The 13,319-nt window shown below is 52.9% G+C and overlaps 1 protein-coding gene across 5 annotated transcripts in view; it reads right to left on the bottom strand.

Annotated features, from left to right (window-relative positions):
• RASGRF1 (Ras protein specific guanine nucleotide releasing factor 1) overlaps positions 1 to 13,319 on the bottom strand; it is a 112,092-nt gene that overhangs the window by 40,431 nt on the left and 58,342 nt on the right. For all 5 annotated transcript variants that reach the window (XR_011526174.1, XR_011526175.1, XR_011526176.1 and 2 more), the window contains exons 10-13: positions 11,360 to 11,520; positions 7,794 to 7,857; positions 5,610 to 5,746; positions 3,268 to 3,350 (exon numbers count right to left, since the gene is read on the bottom strand). Coding sequence is in view for 2 of the 5 variants with exons in the window: in XM_070573035.1 (XP_070429136.1) it covers positions 3,268 to 3,350; positions 5,610 to 5,746; positions 7,794 to 7,857; positions 11,360 to 11,520 (445 nt within the window). In the remaining 3 variants the exon portion in view is untranslated. The remainder of the gene's footprint in view (positions 1 to 3,267; positions 3,351 to 5,609; positions 5,747 to 7,793; positions 7,858 to 11,359; positions 11,521 to 13,319) is intronic.

The raw sequence follows: 13,319 nt of genomic DNA, 5'->3' as shown, positions 1-13,319 counted from the left end.
GCCTGGGGCTGTGCCCACAATTCCAGGCTCAGCCTAAGAGTCCTGTGACCCATTAGTAAGGTCTGCCATGGGTTCTGGATCGGAGATGGCTGGCTTGTGTGCCACATATTTGCCATTCCTGCCAGAAGGGGTCTTTAGTCCCTTACAAGGTCAGCATTTTCTGACCGTAAATTCAGCGCTGCCTCTCTCTTTGCTCTTCCAACACTTCTTGCTGGAAGTTCCAGTGGTGTTCCGGCCTCCCAGGCATCGAGGAGAGGCCTGGGCTTGATGGGAAAGGGCTCCCTTTTCCTGCTTCCCCAGGGAGAGGGGCCCGCCTTGGGTTTATCTGTCCTTGAGGTCACACTTTGGGGCAGAACCTCAGCACCCTGGAGCCTGGGGCAGGTAGAAAGAGACTCCTCAGCTCTTTGGGTTGCTGGTGGTCCAACACTCTTCATTCTCTGGGTCCCTCCTCTCAGACGCTGCACACCAGCACCCACCCACCAGAGGGCCCCGATGCACTGTGTTAGGAAGAAGCAGGAGGACTCAGGACGCATGGGATTTAAATATGGGACTTGATGCCTCTTTGTGCTGTAAACCAAAAACCAGGATGCTCTTGACTCACAGTCTGCAAACAGGGTAGGATATCTGACATGGAGACCTTGCCAGAAGCTCAGAGGCTTGTGGGAGACATATTTAGGGAATGTGCCCTGGCCACTGACCCTCCAGCTATACAGCACCAATGCCTTTTTGCAGCCAGGCTCTCCATCCCTACTCACTCCCTGTCAGAGTGGCCACCATGGGAAGCCCATTGCTCCCCTGGGTGCAAACCTAACACCTACAGAAGAAAATCCAATCCTGCCTGTAACATTTCCATTATCTGACTCCTGCCCACGTCTCCAGCCCCATCGTTCACAGTGGAGGGTGGGTCACTACATTATTTAAGAAAATCCAATTGTGCTATGAAAATAAGAGAAATGAACAAGGAGGATAGACGAAGGAGCATACAGCTTGTGAGACCTGGTAGCCGCATATCAACTAAGTAGAGAGCACATGTGCTGAGCATAGGAAGGGAAGGAAGGACCAAGTGGGCACTAAATTTTTATGAGGCACAAGTAGTCATGCTACACTTAACATTCATGAGGCAGAGGGGACACTCACTATTCATGTCTTAAGGCAGCCACCCGTTGGCGACACCCATTCTGGCCCTTTACCATCTGCCCCAGAAATGTAGATAAACCCATAACTGTTCTTCTGGCTAACTGGTGAGCTGCAGCTGTGGCCAGGTATACTCGCCCTGACACCTCGGATAGAGCAAGCATGTGCCACTGGCCCGGGCACCTTCCATCTGTTGTATCCACTTGGTCAAGCTTCAATCCTGGTCCTTGTAGCCACTCCATCAGCAGGGAAGGCTGATGGGGCAGGGAGAGAAGCAGGACAGTGAGCACTGCGTATCCAGTTTGTGTACCCAGTGGAACATGCACTCTAGCCTAACCTACTAGCCCATCTCTTCCCCTGGCTTCTCACTACGTGTTTAACATTGATTCACCAGGCTGTACAGTCAAGCATCTGAATTCAGTCTGTGAGCCTATCTGTTCCAAGACCTCTGGGATAGTTTGTCTGGTAGTGACACTGGAGGCTACAATTGCATCAAGGTTATTTCCCGTATGACACACCATTCTCCCAACCCTGCAGCCCCATGGAACTGTTTATCATTCCCCAAACACAGATGTGCTCTCCTGCCTCTGTGCCTTTGTTCATGCTGTTCTCTCTTCCCAGAATGCCCTGCCCCTTCCATCATTCAGTAAACCCTAACTTATCCTTCAAGACCAGTGCCGATGTTCCCTTCTCTGGGAAGTCTTCCCCACCTGTGCCAGGTGAACTTGTCACTTGTCTTCTGAACCCTCCCAGCACCACACAAACTTTATTTTACAGCACTCACTGCAGTGTTTTATAATTTCTTTCTCTGTCTCTTTCTCTCAGGAAATGGTGAACTCCCCAAGGACAGAGGACGTGCCTGCTCATCTCTGCTCTCCAGTGCCCTCAAGGAGGGGATGCTGCCCATGGGTTACTCCTGCTGGGGAGGCCAGGCTTGAGCCTGGGGGTGTACACGTCCTCAGAGTTGTCATTTTATCTGGACATTCCATTCCCTTTATCACTGTCATAGCTTAAAATTTTGTTATTTTTTTCATAGGTGACTTTATTTTGGTTTCATCTGCTCACTTTTACTGCCCCAACATGCATTCTTGGTAGAAAATGAGTAGGCACCCACCACACATTTAACCATAATTCTACATCTGATTTTTATTTGATCATTGAAACAAATCCAGGAGGTATTATCATCTCCCACTTACAAATGAGAAACCCAAGCTCAGGAAGGTTAAGTGACTTTTCCATAGTCACACACAGAGCCAGAGCTGTGGATCAGGGCTGTTGCCTTCAAGACCTTCCTTCTGGACTCCACCACCTTTAGCTGTAAACAGTGTGGTCATGGGGAGGAATAATACCTCACAAACTCATCCAGAGGCTTAAAAGGCCTGGTGGCCATGAAGTGCCTAGGCTAGTGCCTAACTCCTGGCACACTGTAGGTTTACCAAGTGCTCGCTTCATCAGACCTGCCACCATAATGGTGGCAGCTGGGGAACTTTCACATGCTTGGCTAAATAATGCACCTGCGGTTACTCATAGCACACGCCTGAAGCAGCAGAGAAGCAGCGGGTCACCCAAGTGCTTGTTCTGGGCAGCAGCAAAGTACCCAGGTGGGAGCTGGGTCCTGGTGTGTGCCAGGTGGGCACAGCAGGCTTGGGAATCGAGGTTTGGGTGGATGCCAGAGAGCCAGTGGGCCACCCCAGTGTGGCAGGAAGGAGGGCGAGGGGCAGGGGTGAGGCGAGCAGACCCTGGAGGAGAAGCCTGCCTGGTGCCCAGGGGCTCAGAGAGCTGAGTTCAGCAGGAGGCCAGCCCCCCTGACCCCAGGGTGGTTCAAACAAACACAGTGGCCCTGGAGCCTACATTTTTGAAGTGTCTCATTTTTTAATTAGGAAAAGAAAAATAGTTATTAAAAAAAAGAAAGAGTGCATAAAATTTCATTCCTCATGTTATATTTTAAACAGCCTAATACAAAAATCCAGATTTCAAAAAAAAAAAATCAACAAAAACTAAGCCAAAGCTATCATCCAAACAGACATTAATTCAAGACAGACAAGCAAATACCCAAAAACCCGGCTTGCTGTCACTGTGTGGCCCTCAGTCTCTGAAACACGGTCTGGTCAAGATGGGGTTAAAGGCACTTACTTGATCATCTGTGGCACAGTGACCTTGGAATTCTCCTCAAACGCGTTCATCATGAGCCCATTGCACCGGATATTATCCACACACTGGAATCAGAGAGAGGACCCTGGGGTCAGAGGCTCGGTCTCCATTCTGGGAACTAGGCCCAGCAGGAGCTCTGCTGAGTGACAGGTTCACATGCCTCGTCCTGACACAGGGTCCTCAAACCTCAAGGGCATTGTCCAGGTAAGGGCAGGGTCAATGCAGAGAATCTCTTGGACTTTGGTTGGAAGTCAAGTCCCAGCTCAGTGACCTCTTGGGGATTTACTTGACCTCCCTGAGCCTTAGTTTCTTTATCTGCAAAATGAACATAATGACTCCTACCTCATTGGGTTGTTTGCAAAACGGAAGCATCTCACCCTGGCCACTGTGTTGCTGACCTCTGAGGTCCAATGTCAAGGACAAGATCAGACCCACGGTGATCTGAGATCTCTCTCCTGGGGGCCAGCCCAGAAGGGCCTCCGTGCCCCCTGCACACAAGTGCTGTTCTGTACCTTCTGTCCTCTGCCCACCACAGTGCCAATGCTCTGATGGTTTTCCATAGTAAAAATCCTGCCCAGGGAGGCAAGGTTGCTGGCACTAGGGGACCAGAAGATCATACATTTACTCAGCCTCTGAAAAAACTCAAAATCCAAATTTTGCTTTGAATAAAAAGTGCCCACCCAAACAAAAAGAAAAGACATCTGGTGGCAGGGGCTTTTTTCCTTCTCACTGGCCCCTGGGCCAGCTTTCATATCTCTGCTACGTGAGGATTTCCTCTTTGGCATAGGGATGGGGAGGCCTCTACGGGGCACGCCACAGAATCTTCTGGTTCTGAGGATGTGTGTGTCAGGGTGGGTCAAAGTCACGGAGAAGTGGCGGAGAGAGGCTGGCACAATAGGCGGTGGGTGCCCAAGGCCCAGTGTCCTGGTGAAGGCCAGGCCCCCAGTTCTTTGGGGGCCTCCCAGAGGAAGGTTTCTGTCAGTTGCACTTCCTGGCCCACCTTCTCCAACCCACCACACTTAGACCCTCTGTAGCTCTAGCTCTATCAGCAACACTGAAATGCAGGGACCTGGCCACGGATCAGAGCTTCCCGGAGGCGTCAGAGAGCCTGGGGAAGGGGCTGGGGGCCAACGCTGCTAGCATCAGCAATGCTCCCTTAGGAGGGCAGAGGACCGGTGGGCACTCTCCAGCCGAGCAGTCCTGAGCCTTTGTCAGTCACGGTTCCCTGGGGACACGAAAGGGCTACATTCGGGCTTTCCAGGTTTCTCCAGGGCACGGTGGGTGTTTGGAGGAAGTGTAGTAAGACTCAGAAAGAGCAGACACCTGCTACACATTATCCTTGCCCTGCCTCGCTCTTCTGGGACTGTGAGATGTGCAGGCAGGCCAGAGAAGATGGGGAGCAGGCAGTCAGGGCAACCTGCAAGTGGGGCATAAAAACGAGGGGCAGAGAGAGGTCACCCTTAATAGAGCGAAGACTCTGCCTCCCCAGTTCTCCATAAACACAGCTCCCCTAGGCCCCCTGCTCTGTATGGGGGAAATCTCCAGCCTCTCTGTCCCCTTCCTTCCACTGTCAGCTGCTCCCAACATGCTCACCCACTCTGCAGAGAGCAGACTGTGGGCAGATGGCACTGGAGGAATTCCTCCACTGCTGGGATGGGGCTGTGCTGTGCTGACCCATCACAGGCCCTTGCTGGCCCAGGGAAAGGCCTGTCTTGGGCCTGAAGTCCCCTCCTGCTGACAGCCTCTTTCCAGACTCACATCTCTGCCCTGGTCCTACAGGTGCCCACAGCCCTCTGGGTCTGCTTGCTATTTCCCGGGAAGTTGTGCTTCCTGTAACGCTCCCTGGGCTGACTGACTCTATCACTTGCGCAGGCAAAGAGGGAGGGTAAACCTTTCCTCTGCATAGCTGACACTGAGCTCTGCTGGCTGTCTCTTAGCTCTGTTACATCCAACATCCTTGGGTCACAGTGTGTAGATTTTTCTGTGCATACCAACAACCTGGAGCATGTGCTAAAATGCAGATTCCTAGGCCCCCAAGCAGAGATTCGCATCTAGTCTGTAGGGATTCTGGGGGAGCTCAGGAATCTGGAGTTTTAAAAATCACTGTAGGGGTGATCCAGATGTAAGGGGTTCCCAGATCACACTCTGTGGATGGCCCAGGGGACTCTGCCAACAGGGCAGGAGAGCTGGGCTCTGCCTTGGTTGGGCTGTCCCTGGAGGACACCTGCATCTTCTCTATTAGAAACTGGCAGCTACTCCCATGCCTCCAACCAGCTTAGGCCTGAAGGGACCGCCTGCTTTCAGGAACAGGTGACGCTGCTCACCTGGCTGATGTCACTGGTCCATGCTGCCTTCTCCTGTCTGGATGAGGCCACGAGGATGACTGTGAAGGACGGGGAATCCTTTGGCTCCACCCCGATCTTAAAATCCAAGTGCTCTATGTCTTGGTTGGATCCTTTGGCTTCCAGTTGCAAAACATGGAGTTAGCAGCGTGAGTGTGGGCCCTTTTTGAGCTGGAATCCATTTTAATGATACCCTGTCTTACCCACTGGGGAAGGCACTACATCGATAGGGCTCCAGGCCACTTGCTAGTTTCAGAACATTTCTTTTTTCCTAAGGTGAGGAACTAAGACCCGGAGTGCAGAAGTAGCTACACACAGGGACAGTTCCGGATTCAGAGCTGGAAGAGCCTTTAGGAATCACAGGGGAGCCTTCTGCCCTCATTACACCAATGGGGAGCTGAGGTCCCGGGTGAGGACTTCCTCAAGACCCCCAGTGGGGCAGCTGCTAGGTCAGGACTAGAACCACCCTCCTGCTACCCCAAGGTGATGCCAGGCCAGAACGGGAGCTTCAGATCTTAAGCTTTGATGGACAAGGCTGGACAGTCAGTTCAGTCTCCCCCAAACCAAAGTAAATCCTACAGGTATTTTTATTACTGCTCTCAACCTGAAAAGTTTCTTGAACTCTTGGAAGCTGTTCATTTGGAAAGACTAAGATCACAGTTCAGGGATTCCTTTCAATTCACCCACATTAACTGGGGGTGCACTCCATGGGGTTGAACGCTGTGGAAGGACTGCTACATCTCTGGCCTGCCATGTTGCTTGCTGGCTATGTGACCTTGGGGTGGTGGCCTTCCCCCTCTGGGCGTCGGATGTCCTCCAGTTCTGACACCTGAGAACGTTAGAACTCCTTGCTGGGCACAGGACAGCCCATTCCATGGAGTGACTCAGGGGTGGGGTGGTGCTGGCTTCTCTGAGAAGTAGGGTGTCCGCGTGTGGGTGTGTTGAGTGGGGGACACTTGGGGCCATTCCCCGATCTGCCTTGTGCCTGGAGGGAAAAGGGCTTTGGGACCTGACAATTCCACTTGAGTCTGGGATTTCCCACTTTGGGTTTGGGGACACTGAGCTAGATGTCCAGCCCAGTCCACGGACCAGCTGTGGCCCAGATTCAAGAAGGTGGTGCTGATAAGAGCGCTCCAGGTAAATGGCTGCACACACTTATTCTGCCCTTGTGGGGCTGCTTGGCTGGGCTCTCAGAGGAGGGGCACAAAAGGCGCAGAGCCCAGCTGCAGCTGGGGCTCACCAAGGCGCGTGTGCGTAAGTGCATGTGTGTTTGTCAAGTGTGTATGGGGACCAGGCCCCAGCCCCAGCAAACTGGAAGCCCGAGCCCAGGTCAGGGCGGGACTGGGATCTGAGGAGGTTTAGACACAGCCCTGCCCCGAAGGGCCAGAGGCTGGGAAAGGCAAGGATGGAGAGTCCTGCTGGCGCACCCCAGGGCCGGGCACCCAGAGGGCATCTCTGAGCCTTGGCTATGAACAAGTGAGACAAGGACCAACTGTGGTCCAATCAAGAGACATAATGAACCCGCCCCCAACCTAAAATACTGACTCCATCCCCCAGTTCTGATGCTTGGCGAGAGATATCCCACAGCACACCTCCACATGGGGGCTTTCCAAGCCCAGGGCTCTGCCGTCCCCCTACCTTCCTGTCTAACCTCCTCTGGTTTGTTGAGGCCCTGCTCACACACTCCCTTCTCCTAGAAGTCTTGCCTCCCTTATGTCCACTTCAACCCCACTGCGGGGGACAGTCCCCTGAACTCCCTCCGCTAGTGGCACATGTGACCTCTTCCACCGAGGACACTGATGGGCCCAGTGCTCCGTGAACTTCTGCACAGCCCAGTGAGCCACCGTGCACCTAATGCATGAATGCACGAATGCAGGGTGCTCACTGAGGTGCCGTGACCCCCAAATCTGTCGGCGCCAAGTCCAAGGGCCAAAGGAGTTTGGAAGAACCAGGAAAGCAGATGAAGGCCATCACCTGCTGGGCCAGGGAGCTCTTTCTCTAAACACCCAGGCCTGACCTCACTGGGTCCAAGACGGGGGCCACCACACTTCAGCATCTTCCTTTCCTCCCAACAAAAACGATGCCTGGGCCCAATCTTTGGGGGTGTGAATGTGTGTGTATATCTGTGTGAGCACACATAGGCACACATGCAACTTCAAAACCTACCTTCTTCCTCCGTGCTTTCTGGGTCCTCCAATAAGGTGCAATCAATGAGGGATATGACTCCATTCTGAAAAAGAGCAGCACCCCCCATGCATCAAGGGAGGAGATACACAGTTTAGGAGTCCAGAGCATCAGCGCAGGAAGGGATTTTAAAGGCAAGCATCGCGTGCAAACATATATGGATGTGTATGTTATATTCCAAGTGGGCGTTTTGTTTTTTAAGTTGAGGGACTTTATCTTTATATAAGAAGCCCAATAAAGTGGATCAAATGGGATTGTCTCAGAGAGGCCTTCCCTGAATGAGGGTCAAGGTTGAGCTGAGGGCAGAGAGGCCAGAATCTGGCCTGTTTGGCCTCTTCTTGCCCCTGCAGCAACTCTGAGGCATCACTTCGTAGCTCTAAATCTGCAGAAGTTTGAAATCCCCTGCTCTAAGCCAACCTCCTCATATTACCCATAAGGAAACAGGCCAATTTTATGGACCTGTCACATGTATTGTTATTCTGATTTTACAGAGGAAGGAATGAAATCAGACATCAGAGAGGTAAATGTCTTGCCCAAGGTCACCTGGCAGGTTAGTGGGAGAGCCTAGAGAGAGCCTTGGGGCCTGACCCCAGCCCAAGGTCAGTTACTAGTTTTCAATTATGGGAAATAGCAGGAAAAATGCCCCCCATCCTTGAGTATGTGAGATTCCTTGATACCGTAGTGAGAAATAAGAGCAAGCACAACTGTTGTGGTTGTAAGATATGCCCATAAATTCTTTGATACTCCTCCCTTCAAAAGTTGAAGCCTACTTTCCCGTCTTCTTGAATGTGGACTGGACTTAGTGACTCCCTTCTCATTGAAAGAATAAAGCGGAAGTGATGGTGTTAAACTGTGGAGACTGCAGCCTCTTGCTTGCTCCCTGTTGTCTTTTGGATCACTTGTTCTAGGGGGAAGACAACTGCCATGTCATGAGGAGAGGTCTACGAATGAAGAACTAGTCCTCCAGCCAACAGCCACGTGAGGAAGCCATATTGGAAAAGGGTCCTCCAGGCCCAGTCACACCTTCAGATGATGGCAGCCCCAGCTGCCATCTTGACTGCAACCTCATGAGAGATCCTGATCCATGCCTACCCAGCTAAGTTGCTCCCAACTTCCTGACCCACAGAAAGTGTGACAGTAAATGTTTGTTTTAAGCCACTCTGTTTGGGGGTAATTTGTTACACAGCAACAGATAAGTAATACAATAACTGATGACAATCATATTCTTATCATATGGCCATATGGCAAATCTATAGGAACATGTTCGCAGGGCAGGCTGCCTTCTGAGAGGCAGAGGGGCGCTGGAGAGAACACCAGAGTGGGCCCCCAAATCCTGAGTTCTGCCTCTTGCTTTACTCTTTGGAGGCCTTGGGTGAGCCTGAGGTCTTGCTAGACCCTAACCTGCCCAGTGATGTCACTGGGCTTGATGATCTTGAAAGCTCCATCTAGCTCTGACATTCTTTTACTTTTAAGTCCAAAAAAATTCTTATGGTAGTTTTAAATCTCGTGGATTTGTAGTATGCCCCTTTCAGAAGAGACTTAATGCATTCTATTTCCAATTACAGTATTTAAAGAGAAGTGGTTTGAATTTTAGCTTATGGTTTAAGAACACAGACTCTGGAGCCAGACTACCCGGGTTCAAAGCTCAGCTCTGCTACTTCCTGGCTTCTTCTAGACATCTCAGTTCCCTTCATCATAAACAAGGAAAGTAATAGTATCTGCCTCAGTGGGTTGTGGTAGGAAGTATATATACATAAAGTATGTGGGACAGTGCCTGGTCCATAGTAATTATTATGCAAGGGCCTGCTATCATTATCATTACAAGTTCATTATTATATAATTATGAGTGACAATGACAGCTTCCTATTGAGCGCTTACAGCACGGCAGGCACTAGACAACGTGCTTTGCACACACTCCCTCACTCCCTCCTCACAGTACTCCTCTGAAGTAGGCGTTTTCACTCCCATTTTGCAGAGAAGTAAACTGAGGCTCGGTGAGGTTGTGCACAGCTAAGTGGCAGTGCTAGGATCTGAGCAGTACTCTGCTTCCGTGTTCTTCACTAGCATGCTGAAAGACTTTTTAAAAACTCAAACGAACCCCCCAAACCAAAATAAGATAAAAGTAACAAACATAAAAACGTCTGCTTTCAGACTAGGAAGCTGCCTTAAGGTCTCTGGTTCAACCTGCCCCATGGACCCCTCCTGCTGGGAACTGCCCCCAGCCTGGACAGAGATCTCCACAGGAGGAAGTCCAGAGGCAATAAACAATGAAAGCTTTCCTCGATCCATAATTTGGTTGAAGCTGGAATATTCAGTGTTTGTAAGTTAAGTTTCCCTTGTGCAGCCAACCAACTAACTTGCTGACATGTTAACATGCAACACACCCCCCAAAGCCACTGCCTCATCCCTGAGCTCTGCGAGAGGCTCCAGGCCAGGCATCCAGGGTGTGGAAGAACGGTCTCCCCGATGCTCTGGCTTAATTAAGGGCATCTTCAGGCCCTTTCCAGGCCATAGCGTGTTCAGATTTGAATCTCCTGAAGCGAGCTTCCATGGGGACGGACATGGTGCCGGAGAGATGCTTGCTCACAGAGGCAAGCGCTCTATGCTCACAGAGCAGACCTACCACCACCTGCCCGCACCTGTGCACACCTCTGGGGGGACAGTTACCCCTATGTTATAGATGAGGAACTGAGGTGGAGACAGGGGCAAGGACTTCTCCAGGGCTACACATGCATGAGAGACAGAGCTGGGACCAGATCCTTAGCTCAGAGTGGTGGGATGAGCAGGGTGCCATGTTTGGGAGCAGTAGATTCTGCCTGGGGTGTAGGCTTTACAGCAGGTGGCATCTGAGTGGGCCTTGAAGGATGTGGAGGAGCTCTGCCAGGGGAGAAAGAAGGCTGTGCAGCTGAGGGGATGGCATGAGCCAAGGCCCTGGGGTCTCTGAGGAAGCAGGAGGGTGGTTTGAGGTGCTTATTTCCCTCCACCTTTGGGATGGGCCAGTTAGCTGATTGTGTGGGGTCTCACGTAGGGCTGTGAGGTCCTGAGGACTGGCCCTGCCTGGCCGAGTCGGTGCTCTTGTGCTGGTAGAGTGAGTAACTGAGAAGGCGTTGGGAGGGGCTCTGTCTGAGCTCTTTTTAGTTGGAGATGAGAGAAACTCTCTGGGTGCTGGTCTGGTGCTCAGCCAGGTGCCATTCTCCCCGCTGCCCCTTACACACACGCGCATACACACACACACATGGGCCTTTTAGGGTCTTGTTTAGACCCCCTGGCTCCTCTGCCCTGGTACCCAGCTGTGGGGGGCACATTTGGGGCTCTTGATACTCACCTTCCCACTTCCCATGGTTTTTCCAGTAGAAAATCAGTCAATGGCCTGCTCATTTCAACCCGTCGTCAAACCAGGGTGCGTGCACGTACACTCACGTATCTCCGACCCCCTTGCCACAATCTGTGCCCAGGGTCAGGGTCAGTCAGGACCCCATGGTCAGGGCAGTGCCTGCTGTGAGCCCCTGGACCTCCAGCCTCCGCAGCTCCTCTCCTGCAGGCCTTACCTTGGTCAGGTGAAGTTTTCCACCAGAGCCTCTGGTACAGATAATCAGATGCTTAGAAAACAGGAAGCACTGTCGCTCACCCTCTTTCTTTAGGGATAAAGACCCCAGGCGCCCCCTGGTGATCTTGCCCTTTTCCGACATGGGCACCTGGATGAGGGAACCTATGGACGGAGGAGAGAGACCCTGAGCCCATCTCCCAGGATGATCCTCCCCCTCTGGCCCGGCTTTGAAGTCGAATGTGGGATTGTGATGCCAGTGGCAGCGGCTATGCAACAAGCAATCCCAGTTCCTGGTAGCAAACACGCCCCTTGGACACTTCCTCCAGCCCCTGCTCAGGGCCAGATGGTGGGATAGGGGGTTGAGGGATGATCAGAGATGTTCCATGCAGGACCCTTGACCTCCCAGCCAGGGCCAGGAACTTGGCAAGCAAAGGAACCCTAAAGGGCATGGCCCATGTGGTGAGAATGCAGGGTGGGGTTGGGGTCTGGGGGTGGTGGCAGGCTGAACAAGTGGGGAGCTGGCTCTGGTCCAGAGGGATTAACCAGATGCATTGTACACCTGCTTCCACCTGCGGCCACAGCAGACATCACCAATCAATTGCTGCACACTTTGCTGCAGAGCCCAGACAGGAGCTCCCGATCCTCAATACAGTGCAGGGAAGGCATTGCCAGGCAGAGCAGGTGTCAGTGACGAACCCACCTGCCAACCGTACTCTGCCTGCCCCGCCCTGCCCCTCCCCCCCCCCCCAACCCCATATATGGGCTACAGGCCTCCTTTCCCCATTCACTTCAACAGTTCTCACTGTCCTCAGGGTTCAGGCCTTCCAGCTATCTGGCCCCTGCCCATCTCCTCTCTTACCACTGTTTCCCTCCTCTGCCCCAAACCTAGTTCTGGGTCAACCTGCAGTTCCCTGAATGATGCTCCTCAGCCTAGAAAGCCCTTCTTTCACTCCATCTACGCCGTGAACTCCTACTTATCCTTTAAGACTCGACTCCAGGGATGCCTCCTTGGGAAGCCCTCCCTGACTCTCCCTGGTCCTGCTCTGGGCCACCCCTCTGCCTCCTGTCCACGTCCATCGCTGCCTGGAACCCTTTCTTGTATTTGTCTCTTCATGACTCTCTTCTGCACAGTCTGCTTCTGGAGGGTGGGGCAGGGACTATTCTCTGGGTGTCCCTGGAGCCCCGTGTTGGCCTGGCATGGGTGGGGCAGGGGTCAGTGTTGGGTGCATGGCTGAACAGTGAGAAAGGGCTTACCGGGTCTCCCTGTCTGGTCTCTAGGTCCAGCCCAGGCCCTTGGGAGGGGAAGAAATGCTTTGGCTCAGGGTGCTGGAGCAGATTCCTGGTCTGGGGGAACACTGTCCACCCCAGGAGAGGTCATTCTTTTGGCCACTTCCAACTTGGGCCCAGTGCAGCTCAGGAGGAGCTGGGAGACAGGCTAGGCTGGCTGTGGGCTCAGCAGATCACAGGGCAGGCCTCTCGGAAGGGCCACACACAGGGGCTCAGAACAAAACTCCAAGTCAACGACAGCCTTGCTAAGGGCAGCAGGGGCCAGAGGCAGCTGCACAGGCTGCGAGAGGTCCTGGCAAGCTCTTCATCTGGTCAGAGTCGCAGGGCTGGGTAGAAGGCACTCAGGCGGTCCATCCGAGGTGGAGGTCACCTCAGGGGCACACAGGCAGAAGCTGAGTTTCCCACAGAACGTGGACTCGGAACGAGGTGACCTGCAGACGCATGGTAGCTCCAACATCTCCGAGTGGGAAGTCAGTGCCCTCAGCCACAGAGAGCCTCTAGCTGCCCCTCTCAGCAGGGCTGTGACTCTCAAACCCTGCTCCCGAGGCAAGCGGAGGCTGAGGGTGAGGGAAACCTTCAACCTGGAGAACACCGTGATCACGGCCTCCCGCAACAGGCAAGGATGGTGCGCAAAGCAGAGAAGGACTGACCCAATCGCCTCCCTCTCGGACGCT

Source organism: Equus przewalskii, chromosome 1, assembly GCF_037783145.1.
Source record: "Equus przewalskii isolate Varuska chromosome 1, EquPr2, whole genome shotgun sequence".
Lineage (NCBI taxonomy): Eukaryota > Metazoa > Chordata > Mammalia > Perissodactyla > Equidae > Equus > Equus przewalskii.
Note: the sequence above shows the minus strand (reverse complement) of the source record. Positions and strands in the feature narration are given on the sequence as shown.